The sequence below is a fragment of the Erinaceus europaeus genome, chromosome 10 (genome assembly GCF_950295315.1).
Source record: "Erinaceus europaeus chromosome 10, mEriEur2.1, whole genome shotgun sequence".
Taxonomy (NCBI): Eukaryota; Metazoa; Chordata; class Mammalia; order Eulipotyphla; family Erinaceidae; genus Erinaceus; species Erinaceus europaeus.
The window spans coordinates 116,520,040-116,532,277 of record NC_080171.1 but is presented as its reverse complement, the minus strand read 5'-3'; the positions used below and the strand labels follow the sequence as shown (position 1 = coordinate 116,532,277).

General features: G+C 44.6%; 1 protein-coding gene across 1 annotated transcript in view; it reads right to left on the bottom strand.

Annotated features, from left to right (window-relative positions):
- Window positions 1–629: 629 nt before the first annotated feature.
- Window positions 630–12,238, bottom strand: part of AFG3L2 (AFG3 like matrix AAA peptidase subunit 2) — a 33,062-nt gene continuing 21,453 nt past the window's right edge. Inside the window, exons 13-17 of the mRNA XM_060200648.1 lie at window positions 10,961–11,071; window positions 9,948–10,063; window positions 6,774–6,974; window positions 5,045–5,239; window positions 630–1,431 (exon numbers count right to left, since the gene is read on the bottom strand). Coding sequence (XP_060056631.1) covers window positions 1,189–1,431; window positions 5,045–5,239; window positions 6,774–6,974; window positions 9,948–10,063; window positions 10,961–11,071 — 866 coding nt within the window. The 3' untranslated portion in view covers window positions 630–1,188. The remainder of the gene's footprint in view (window positions 1,432–5,044; window positions 5,240–6,773; window positions 6,975–9,947; window positions 10,064–10,960; window positions 11,072–12,238) is intronic.

The window sequence follows — 12,238 nt, the reverse complement described above, 5'->3', positions numbered from 1 at the left end:
TCAAGCCCCTGGTCCCCACTTACAGGGGGAAAGCTTCACAAGTGGTGAAGCAGGGCTGCAGGTGTCTCTCTCCCTCTCCTCAATTTCTGTCTCTATCCAATAATAAATAAGAGTATTTTAAAAATATATCTTACTCTATGTAAAGTAATACTTTTGAATGACCGAAACCTCAGGAAGTGGAGCAAAGGGTAAGAAGGGGTGACTACTGACAATAAATACAGGAGAGAAGGTTGGTGAGAGAGAGATTCAGAAAGACAGGAGGAGAGAGAAAAAGAACCAGACATCACTCTGGTATGTGTGTTGCCAGGGATTGAACTTGGGACCTCATGCTTGTCCAGTGCTTTATCCACTGCGCCACCTCCCAGGCCACCTGAGATGTTTTTCATTTTTATTTTTTATTTTACTATTTACTGGATAGCGATAGAGAAAACAAGAGGGAAGGGGAAGCTATGCAGAGTGACACCTGCAGCACTGCCTTACCAGCCCTGAGGCTTCCCCCCTGCAGATGGAGGCCAGGGGCTTGAACCCAGTCCTTGTGTGTTTTAACATGTGTGCTCAGCAAGGTACACACCTCCACTGTGTTTCCTAAAGGGAAGGTGTCCTGATGATAAACAGTGACCTTCTGTGTATTCACAAGAAAAAAGTCCAGTGTTTATTTCTGATGTAAAGAAGCTATATTTACATAATACATTCATGTTTTTAAATATGTTACAGCTCTCTGTAGAAAACCATTCTGTTTAAACAGCAACATGTGATTTTTGGGTTCAATCTTTAAAGTATTAGGTCAGATTAAAATATTATCAGGACTCCAACTTCACTTCAGAGTCTGTCTGCAAGGCAGCTCTGAAAGAAAACAGGAATGAAGAGTAGGTGGGAGGAAGGGAGAAGTCACACCTCTCCACCTGGAGTAGTCCTCACAGATTCTCAACCCTGACGCGACAGACACGCAGCTTGACTGGCCTGCAGCCAGGAGCAGCGGGTGGCCCACCCCTCTCCTAGCCTCGGCTGGGAGGTGTGTTCTCTCCACTGACATCTTAGCAAAGTCACCCTGCCACTCACTGTGACTTCTGAGGCTTCCCACCATTTCAACTAGGTCAGCCACTGGTTTAGATCAACTTAACCAGCTTTCATTCTTTTAACAATGCCAGAGTTGAAAAAATATGCAAAGTGGAACCACAATGTGACAAGCTAGAAAGGACTCCCTCCTCGGATCTGGTTGGCAATTTTTTCTTCTGGTGTCTCTTCTTTCTCCTTCTCCCGCTCTTTGTTCCAGTTCTTAAGACCCTCTGGAAGTGAAGTGTCCTCATCCAAGCTGCCGGTGCCTTCTACAAATTCTTCATAGGTAGATTTTTCTGCAAATGGTCTGGGGCCCAAAAGTTCAACCATATCGTTCTTATCTAATACTTCTTTTTCTAGTAATAGAAGAGCAACCTGAAATAAAAATAATTCTCATTTAAGTATAGTTATCTTGCAATACTCAAAAGCCAATAGCATTTGTTTATATACAATCTCATTTTTTTTTATTTATAAAAAGAAAACATTGACTAACCCATAGGATAAGAGGTACAACTCCACACAATTCCCACCACCAGAGCTCTGTATCCCATCCCCTCCCCTGATAGCTTTCCTATTCTCTATCCCTCTGGGAGTATGGACCCAAGGTCATGTGGGATGCAGAAGGTAGAAGGTCTGGCTTCTGTAATTGTTTCCCCACTGAACATGGGCGTTGACGGGTCGATCCATACTCCCAGCCTGTCTCTCTCTTTCCCTAGTGGGGAAGGGCTCTGGGGAAGCAGAGCTCCAGGACACATTGGTGGGGTTGTCTGTCCATGGAAGTCTGGTCAATCATTTGGCATCTAGAACATGGTGGTTGAAAATACAAGCCAAACAAACTGTTGACCAATCATGGACCTAAAGGCTGGAATAGTGCAGATGAAGAGTTGGGGGGGGGGGGGTGTCCTCCATTTTGTAGATAGCTAGTAGGCATATTTTAGTTATATTCCAAAGGGCCTGTAGCTATACTAGGTTTTTGTTTTTGTTTTTTTCTTTTTTCTTTTTCTTTTTTCCCGAGCCTGAAATCTGATATGCCAGTGGATCCAAGTTATTGTCTGGGGAGATGATGTCACGGTTGGAAAAAGGACCAGAAAGCTACTCTCTTCCCTGGTCCAGCTTTCTGGTCCTTTTTCCAACCATGACAATCTCATTTTTAAAAAAGAAGTTAAAATCCCTGGAAAAGATAACTCAAAGTAAAGTAACTGTGAAGTAAAACATCAGCGGAGTGGCTATGTTATGTTATATCCACATCATGAAAAGACAGTCACCTCTAGTAACAGAAAATACATCTCAGACAAATTCACTGAGAAAAACAAGATACACAATGTGTCTGACATGCTACATTTGCTTTTAAAAGGAGAGAAAATACACCTTCTCATGTGCTCACACAGAGATAAAGAAATCCTGGGAGGATACAATAATGAAAGTGGTGTGGGGGAGTTTAAGGACAGGACAAAAGTAGGGTGGGTAGGAAAATTTAAAGGCCTGGGCTCATTAATTCTCTGATGCCATCTACATTAGAAACAAAAAGATGCTGTGTGCTGTCAGATCTGTGATTCAGCTTTACAAATGAATACACTTGTGACAGGTAACTTCATAGTAACCTTCCTACCTTCATTCTGTGTGTGTCTACTCGTTTTGATTTGATTTTACTTTTATTTTTATTTATTTATTTATTTTAACCAGAGCACTGCTCAGCTCTGGCTTATGGTGGTGCAGAGGATTGAACCTGGGACTTCGGAGCCTCAGGCATGAGAGACTCTTTGCATAACCATTATGCTGTCTAGCCCTGCCCTTTGATTTTACTTTTAAATTTTTCTACTCATCATGTGCAACTCTGGTGGTGGGAACCGACCGAACTGTACGAAACTGTACCCCTTTTATCCCACAGTCTTGTCAGGCATTATTAAATCACTGATAAATTATTTTTAAAAGCCTCTTTCCAAAACACACTTTATCGAATCCAATACGTCAACACTAATTTTTTTCACATACAAAGAAATAAACACTTATTGACCATTTCACATTTTTTGTCATGCTACGTTCACATTCAGATCCCAGCACGCACTGTACACTACTGCACACCTCAGTTCAGACGGGCACAGCCAGGGTGGTCAGAGTGAGTCGCAGGGCTCCACAGAGAACATGTGCCTGGACGCTGGCTGCCACCGAGCAACTGCACCGCCAACACCGGAGTTACTTAACTGTTCACTCATCTCTCAAGTGAGAGTAGCCACCTCAGGTCGGCTGTGGGGGGCGGTGGGTGAGGGGGGCTGCTGGCAAAACTGACATCTACGACTCTACCTGGTATACATAGGATATGTGCCTAGCTGTGGGGGGCCGGGGCTACCCTAATCTGCTCCAGGTGTGCCCAGCTGTGGGGGGCCTGGGCTCCCCCTAATCTGCTCAGGCAGGTCGCTCAGCTCCCCCTCCCCACTGTGAGCTCTTTCCTGGCCTTCTGCACTGTAACCTGACTAAAAATTTAAGCCCTGCTCGGACCTTTCTTATTTGAGACCACCTGCTTTTTCTTCTAGCGTTTGCCAGACCACCTGCTGAAGTCTCTCCACTGAAACTGCCCATTTCTGTGACGCGGTGTGGTAATTATCCTGGGCCTGTCTAGCAAGGGCAGGCTCACAGGAAGAGGCTTTTCTGAAGACCTGCTGACTTCACAGCACACCTTGCAACACACTTTCATCTCAATCCTTTTTAAAAAGGTGTTTTCACACGACAGTGGGGCATGTTCAAAGAACAAAAACTCCAATTCGGGTTGTAAGGTTCTGAGTAATTAACTAGATATAAGAAACACGCTGAATTCAGAATCTCTCCCTCTTGTACACGCTATCAGACAAAGTACAACAATGGCAAACAAACTGTTCCTGTTTGTGGAAACCCATCATTACATTTGTGGGGTGGGAGGCTTCCCATGCTATTCTTTTTCATTCTGACAGAAACACCCGGAGAAACAGAGGGAGAAGTTCCCAAGTACTGGCATTGCCACTGGGGCCACAGCACCTCTCGTGTGGTGTCAGGGCCCAAAAACGGGTTGGACACATGGCAAGGCAGGCACCTCACCCCTGAGCTATCCCTCCATCCTAACCCACAGAAATGTCCATGAGTCAATCCCTTCACATCTAGTTGTGTTAGTCCTCGTATCTGCTCCTTTATCTTTCACTGCTTGCTCACTGCAAAGATGAAAAACATCAGCAGGGGCCAGGCGGTGGCGCACCTGGTTGAGCGCACATGTTACAATGCACAAGGACCCAGGTTCAAGCCTCTGGTCCCCACCTGCAAGGAGAAAGCTTTGTGTGTGGTGAAGCAGTGCTGCAGGTCTCTCTCTTTCTCTCTCTCTAACCCCACCCCACCCCCAATTTCTGGCTTTCTCTATCCAACAAATAAATATTAAAAAAAAAAAAAAAAAAAGAAAAAGAAAAACATCAGCAAATCCCATCCAGTCCATTGTACGCCTTATTCAGCAGGCTGGTAGAATAGCTGGTGGGAAGAATGCTGGACATCTTTAACCCTGTACTCATATCTCCACGAGAAACAAGAGCTGAGAGCATATTCACTTCTACTTACTGGATGCCTATCACCGCACGGAGACAGAGCAGGCGCAGAGAGTCAAGAATGAGTGAGTCGAGAATGAGTGGAAGAACCCAAAAGCTAGCCAGACGTTAACATTTATAAACCAGCAAAAACAGTCTGCAGAACTGGGGAGAGAATCAGAGTAACGGGGCCTGGTGGTGGCACATCTGCTTGACAGCACACCTTACCCTGAGCAAGGACCTGAGTTCAAGGCCTCAGTCCCCGCCTGTGCATGGTGGAGGGGAGGTGGGCACTGCCCAAGTGGTGAAGCAGTGCTACCAGCGTCTCTCTGTCTCCCTCTTCTGTCTCACTTTCTGTCTCTATCCAGTAAACGAATAGATAAAAGAAAGAAAGAACTGGTGACAGAGAAAGGATCACAAGAGAATGACTTTTAACAAGTGGCACTCACCTTCTCCACATCAGCTTTCTTTTCTGTGAGGAGAGTGACTGTTCTTTTATAAGCTTCGTTAATGAGTATCCGCACTTCGTCGTCAATCAGCCTCGCAGTGGCTTCACTGTACGGCTTCTCTAATACCATGTCTCCCTGGCGGGGGAGATCAAAGGAGATCTGCCCAACCTTTTCATTCATGCCAAACTGAACAATCTGAAAAAGAGGACGTGGTGAGTGGGGGACATCACTCCTTGCTGACGCGGCAGCACATTGTTATGGAGTTACGCACTCAAACTTCGCTGTGGCACTACTTTTCTTTTTAAATTTTTAACGTGTTTTTTATTGATTATCGGATAGAGGCAGAGAGAAATTGAGAGGGGAGGGGGAGACAGAGAGGTAAAGAGACAGAGAGACACCTGCAGCCCTGCTTCACCACTTCTGAAGCTTTCCCCCTGCAAGTGGAGACCAGGGGCTTGAACCTGGGGCCTTGTGCACTGTCATGTGTGCGCTGAGCCAGGCGCTAAGGTAAGGTACACACGGTGCCACCGCCTGGCCCCAGCTGCAGCAGTTACTTTTAACCCGACAAACCTGCATGGCAACCGCATGCCGGTCATGCAGACGTGGATGCTCTGTGTAGACAGTGGCAGAAACTGCTAATATTTCCAACTCCTCAGCTGGACACAAGAGCAGAAGCCCACAAATAATATCTATGACACAATTAGGTGGGAGACAGGTTCTGACAGGCTGAAGTCCAGTTTATGTGAGGAAACAGAGGCAAGAAGCAGCTGGCACACCTGGGAAATAATAACACCCAAACGGCCAAGAGGTTCCTGCTGGAAGGAGCGGCATTTCAGTCTGAGAGTAAGAATCTACAAGGCGCAGAGGCCTTTTCCCACTGCCTGTGTGCACGGGGCCCCAGAAATGGACTGAGGGTATCGGCCCGGCCTGGGTTCACAGCCAATCACACAATGCTTCACATTAAAAAGAAGCTGCTCAGGGGGTCGGGAGATGGCATACCCAGCAGAGTGCACACGTTACCATGCGCAAGGACTTAGGATGGAGCTCCCAGGCATCACAGGGGAGCATCAGGAGGAGGGAAGCAGCGCTGTGGTGTCCCTCCTCTGTCTGTGTCTCACTTCCTACTGAAAAGCAGAGTCTGTTAGGAGCAGATGGGGCTATGCAGGTGCAGACGCCCAGAGATAACTTACTGGCAAAAAGGGAAAAAAAGGGAGGAGCAGCAAAGTCCAAACTGACTATGAAAGAAAGAAAGAAAGAAAGAAAGAAAGAAAGAAAGAAAGAAAGAAAGAAAGAAAGAAAGAGAGAGAGACACTAGATAAAAGGGGAGGAGAGTAGGAAGCTACATTGTACTAAAGTTCATGAAAATAACAGAATATAACATCCAAAAAAGAGTTCATTAGAATCAGAAAAACTTAAATCAAGTGCACAGCGGAAGAGGTTAGATATTGAAATAAATGTTTTTAAAATTAACTTATTGTTTAGCACCAGGCCAGGCCTGCTCTGAGCCTTTGCATCTGTGCAGTTCTACAGCTCCTGGAAGACTCCTTTTTCTTTGTCTTTTTTTTTTTTTTTTAAATATTTATTTACTTTCCCTTTTGTTGCCCCTTTTTTGTTGTTGTTGTTGTAGTTGTTGTTGTTACTGATGTCGTCACTGTTGGATAGGACAGAGAGAAATGGAGAGATGGGGAAGACAGAGAGGGGAAGCACACACTCCCTGGCACACACTTACTTGGGCATATGCACTCTGAGTCACTTTTCTCAAGTCGTCCTGGGCACCAGTCGTGATCCTTCCGAAGAAGATTTCCTCTGACACCCGGCCACCCAGCGTCATGCACATCCTGTCCAGGAGCTGCTCTTTGGTGTACAGGTACTGCTCTCTGGGTAAATACTGAGCGTAACCCAGTCCTTTGCCCCGAGGGATGATGGACACCTAGGAAACAGAAAACATACAAAATGTTTAACAGGCTTGAACGCAAAGCTTCTCAGCAGATACACAAACTTATTAAAGAAAACTGACCGTGTCAGTGGGCCGCCCATCAACTCTGGCTGGGTGAACCTAGCAGGAAGGGCTGTTAGGAAGCATTCTTTTTTCCCTTAGGATAACTTCACCTGAGAGCTGTAGAAAGTACTCGTTTCTTTATGAAGCTTAACTGAATTTACCCTTGACAACAATCCACTGATGAGTACTGACACCTGACAGCTCAAATAGGGTGCTGCCTCTATTCAACTAGACTTTCAGCCAAGGCCATGTCTACCTCTGTGGGACAAAAGGGAAGGCAGACTAAGATGCTCATCAGCTCTTAAAATTCTGTTTGTCCCATTGCCACCAGGGCTATCGCTAAGGTTCAGTGCCACCGCTCCCAGCGACCATTCCTTCCACTCTCTCTTCCCCCTCTTTCTTTATTTCATAGGAAAGAGAGAGACCAAAGCTTCCTTCAATGCAGTGGGGGTTGGACTTGAACCTGGGTGGCACAAATGGCAAAGCAGCACACTATGTGGGTAAGCTATTTTACCAGACCCTTACTACTCAACCCTTTCATTTAAACCATTCCAATGAGCACATAGGCATTTCAGTATGGCTTAACTAGCACTGCCCTGATGATTACTGACCCAAGCTTCGTCCTGTGCTCAACACACATTCATTAACTTAGGTGAAGGAGATGTGCACATCTTTTGCCCAACCTTTAATAGGGCTGTTTGTTTTCTGATGAGTTTTATGTATTTATTCTGTATATATCAAGCCTTCAGCATATATGTGTGTATCTGAAATATTTTCAGAATAATTAGCCTCTTTTTTGTTGGTTTTGATTGACCAAAAGCATCATTGTTTCTTCTCCTTCTCTTCATTTTTAAAAAATATTTATTTACTTATTTATTCCCTTTTGTTGCCCTTGTTGTTTTATTGTTGTAGTTATTGTTGTAGTTATTGATGTCGTCGTTGTTGGATAGGACAGAGAGAAATGGAGAGAGGAGAAGACAGACAGGAGGAGAGAAAGATAAAAAAGACACCTGCAGAACTGCTTCACTGCTTGTGAAGTGACTCCCCTGCAGGTGGGGAGCCGGGGGCTCGAACCGGGATCCTTATGCCAGTCCTTGTGCCACCTGCTTTGTGCAGTCCTTGTGCGCCAGGCTTTGTGCCACCTGCGCTTATCCTGCTGCACTACCGCCCAACTCTTCCTCTTCGTTTTTTTACAATAGTAGTTAATAATGGTCTACAAGATCACAGGAAATATATATATGCCACACTGCACCCATCAACAAAGTGTTTTTCAAAGACAAAAAAAGTTTTATGACTTTTTGATCTCTGCTAGGGGTTGAAGCTAGGGCCTCATTTGTGCAAGGCATGTGCTTTTTACCACTGACCTACATTTCTAAACACCCCCAAATTTTATTTTTGTTAAATCCTTTTTGTCATTTTTTTGAGGTTCATGTTTTAGATGTTATAAAAAAACATCTGCCTACCCAAAGTAACAAATATTTTTACCTTTGTTTTCTTCTATAAGTTTTATCTAGCTTTTGTGATTTATTTCAAATTCATGTTTTGCACATTATGTCCAAGTCAATATTATATATATATATAAAGCAAAGATGCCAGAATCATTAACTGGTTAAGATAATTCTTTCCACCTTGAATTACCTGTACTGAAAATCATTAAGCACTTTGTCATGAGGCTCTCCTTCCACTCTATTGTCTCACTGAGATATATATATATATATATCTGAGTATATCTCTGTCCTTTCACAATACAGTTTTCACTTATGGCTTCATAAAAAGTTGTACAACTGACAGCATATGTAACTCCTTCAACTTAGTCGCTTCAGCTATGTCAGCTGACCTCATTCCTATATAAATTTCAGGTCAGCTTGTCATTTGCTACCAGAAAAGTGTTCTAATAGGGCCAGGTGATGATGCACCCGGCTGAGCACACGAGTTCAAAACACCTGGTCCCCACCTGTAGGGGTGAAGCATCAAGAGCGGTGAAGCAGTGCTACAGCTGTGTCTCTTCCCCTCCCCCTCTCTATGCCCTACTCCCCTCTCAACTTGTCTGATCAATTAATAGAGAAAAGGTGGGGGGAAAAAGGGACAGGAAAATTAGGCCCCAGGAAAAATGGATTCGTCATGGAGGTACCAATGCCCAGTGATAACCCTGGTGGCAAAATAAGTAAGTTGCTCTAATTATGACTACGAATACACAGAGATGGCTTATCAGTTTGGAATGAAATGGCATTAAGGGACTGAGTGGTAGTACACGGGGTTAACCACACATAGTATGAAGCACAAGGACCTGTGCAAGGATCCTGGTTTGAGCCCCCAGCTCCCCACCTGCAGGGGTTGCTTTATAAGCAGTGAAGCAGGTCTGCAGGTGTCTCTCCCCCTCTCAAACTCCTGCTCTCCTCTCAATGTCTCTGTCCTAGCCAATGAAATGGGGGGGGCCTCCAGGAGCTGAAGATTTATAGTGTTGTCACCCAGCCCCAGTGATAATCCTGGAAGCCAAAAAAAAAAAAAAAGGGGGTGGTGGAGGAAAGAAATGGCATACCAGTCAGAGAGCATTATAGTTAGTGATATATATTCAGCTAAACACTGCGAGGGGTCGGTGGCAGCGCAGTGGGATAAGCGCACATGGCACGAAGCGCAAGGATCATGAAAAGATCCTGGTTCGAGCCCCCGGCTCCCCACCTGCAGGGAGGTCGATTCACAAGCAGTGAAGCAAGTTTGCAGGTGTCTGTCTTTCTCTCCCCCTCTGTCTTCCCCTCCTCTCTCCATTTCTCTCTGTCCAATCCAGCAACAATGACAGCAATAACAACAATGATCAACAACAAGGGCAACAAAAGGAAAAATAAATAAAAATAAATATAAAAATATTAAAAAAAAAAACAGTATTGATCATATTTAGGTTTTCACCTTTAAGAGTGGGTCTGCATGCTCCAGATACCAGCCCGCAACTGCATGGCCTGCCTCGTGGTATGCCACAGTCTTCTTCTCCTCGGGCTGCAGCACCTGCGTTTTCTTCTCTAAACCTGGAAACAGTATTAACAAAACCAACAGAAAATCGGAGTCACATAAAACTATTCGCATGTTTCGATCAAGTGTGATCTAGACACGAAGCTACATACAACAATCCAAAAACCCCTAATCAAGGGCAGAAGAAAAACAAAGGGATCGTCTTCAAAATATATTCAATCATGGTAAAAAACGCACTTCCCATATTCCCAGTCTCGACTTTTCTCTGAACTACCCTACTTTTTGAGCCACGTCTTTTTGGGGGAGACAGAGAAGTAGGGGTGGGGAATAACAACTACAACACCTAGGTGTTGGCCTATATAGAAAACATCTAGAACAGAGAAACAAACAAACTAACTAACAACCAGTGACCCTGTGCAGACATGGCACAGCGGTCACAGCCCCGACGGCAAAAACAAGAGCCCCAGGCTAACCCGGCCCGTGTGTTTGTTGCCTCTAGTGTTAAAGGATCCCCAAACCAAAAGTCTTCTCTAGCATAGACAGAGGTGGGCGCCAAGCCTCACCGTGCACGCATGTATGACAGGAAATAGTACCTGGACAACACAGCTCACTGCCACACGGTGCCACCACCTGAGGAAGGCTTCCCGCCCCACTTGACACCTTGCTCTCCCCCACAGTCACTTTCATATGAAGCACTTGTTTCTCCCAGACCTGAAACAGCGCAAGTACTTGGCACCTGGCTCTACTCTGAATGATTATGTTTAATTCCATCGACAACTCTGTTGTCTTGGACTCAACAACAAATTTCTGGAATAAGTGGTCTAAGCCATGTATTCAATAGTCATTCATTGGAGCAAAGCGCTGGAGGTTGCTTCTAGATCTTGCCAAACAGAAATCTCGACTCCTATTTGCCTTGTCAACCTTTTGACACGAACTATACTCAACTGCCTTACCGCCGATCACGCGTTCAATTGCTTGTTCAAAATGTTTCTCAATTATGGATTCTGAGAGATGTCTTGCAGCAATCAAAGCGGCTTCATTACAGACATTAGCAACATCAGCTCCTACAATAAAAACACAAAGTATTTTACCCACCAGATATACCCAATCTCATCACTCATGCATTACGGATGGCCAGGTGCGTAGTACATTTCTCAAGCAGCGGTACTTGGAGAAGTGTCTTAAGGAAACAGGGTTCAGTTAGCTCCGTGGGGATCCTGTACTAGTGGGATATGGTTATAGGCAGCTATTATAATAGGATTCACATTACAGCAAAGAGAGTATTTTAAATACCCACTAGTTTAACTTAATTTCTTGGGAATGTGACCTATGAGACTTTGAGGGGCTATGCTGACACATTATCAAATTCATGAACATGAAAACCATGAAGAACCTGGGAAAGGATCTAAGCTGGGGACGAGAGTGTTTTGCAGACACTTATCACGGGGAGATGAGCGACAGTAACCATGTGTCAACGATGCTATAACTGAGCAGCCCCCATCAAGTCCAAATTAAATGACCCAATACACTCAGTTAAACAATGAAAGTAAAATGTGAAGCATGCTAAATGCATTCCAGGCCCAAATATTTAGCTCAGCAAATAAAGTCCTTAAGTATATTAAATATATAACTGTATTTGTATACAAGGAAGCTACATTATAATATGTGTACCCAACAAAAAGATATGTAAAATGATGTGAATTGCAGGGGTCCAGGACACAAGTTCCCCCACTGTAACACGTATCTTGCCAAGCACTAGGCTCTGGGTTCTAGTTCTGAAACCATGTGGGAACACCACCAAAAAGCGTGTGTGTGCGTGTGTGCGTGTGGGGGTGTTTCCATGAATACTAGAGCTATACTGATGCATCTCTCCTCACTTTCTCCTCTATTCACAACGCCCCATAAGAATTAAGAAATAGGGAGATGGGTGGTAGCACAATGGGTTAAGCACAGGTGGTGCAAAGCACAGGGACCAGCGTAAGGATTCTGGTTCGAGGCCCTAGCTCCCCACCTGCAGGGGAGTCACTTCACAGGCGGTGAAGCAGGTCTACAGGTGTCTTTCTCTCCCCTCTGTCTTCCCCTCCTCTCTCCATTTCTCTCTGTCCTATCTAACAACAACGACATCAATAACAACGATAATAACTACAACAACAATGAAAAACAAAAAAGGGGAAAATAAATATAAAAAAATTTTTTTTAATAAATAAAGAAATAATTGGGCCCAGAGTCTA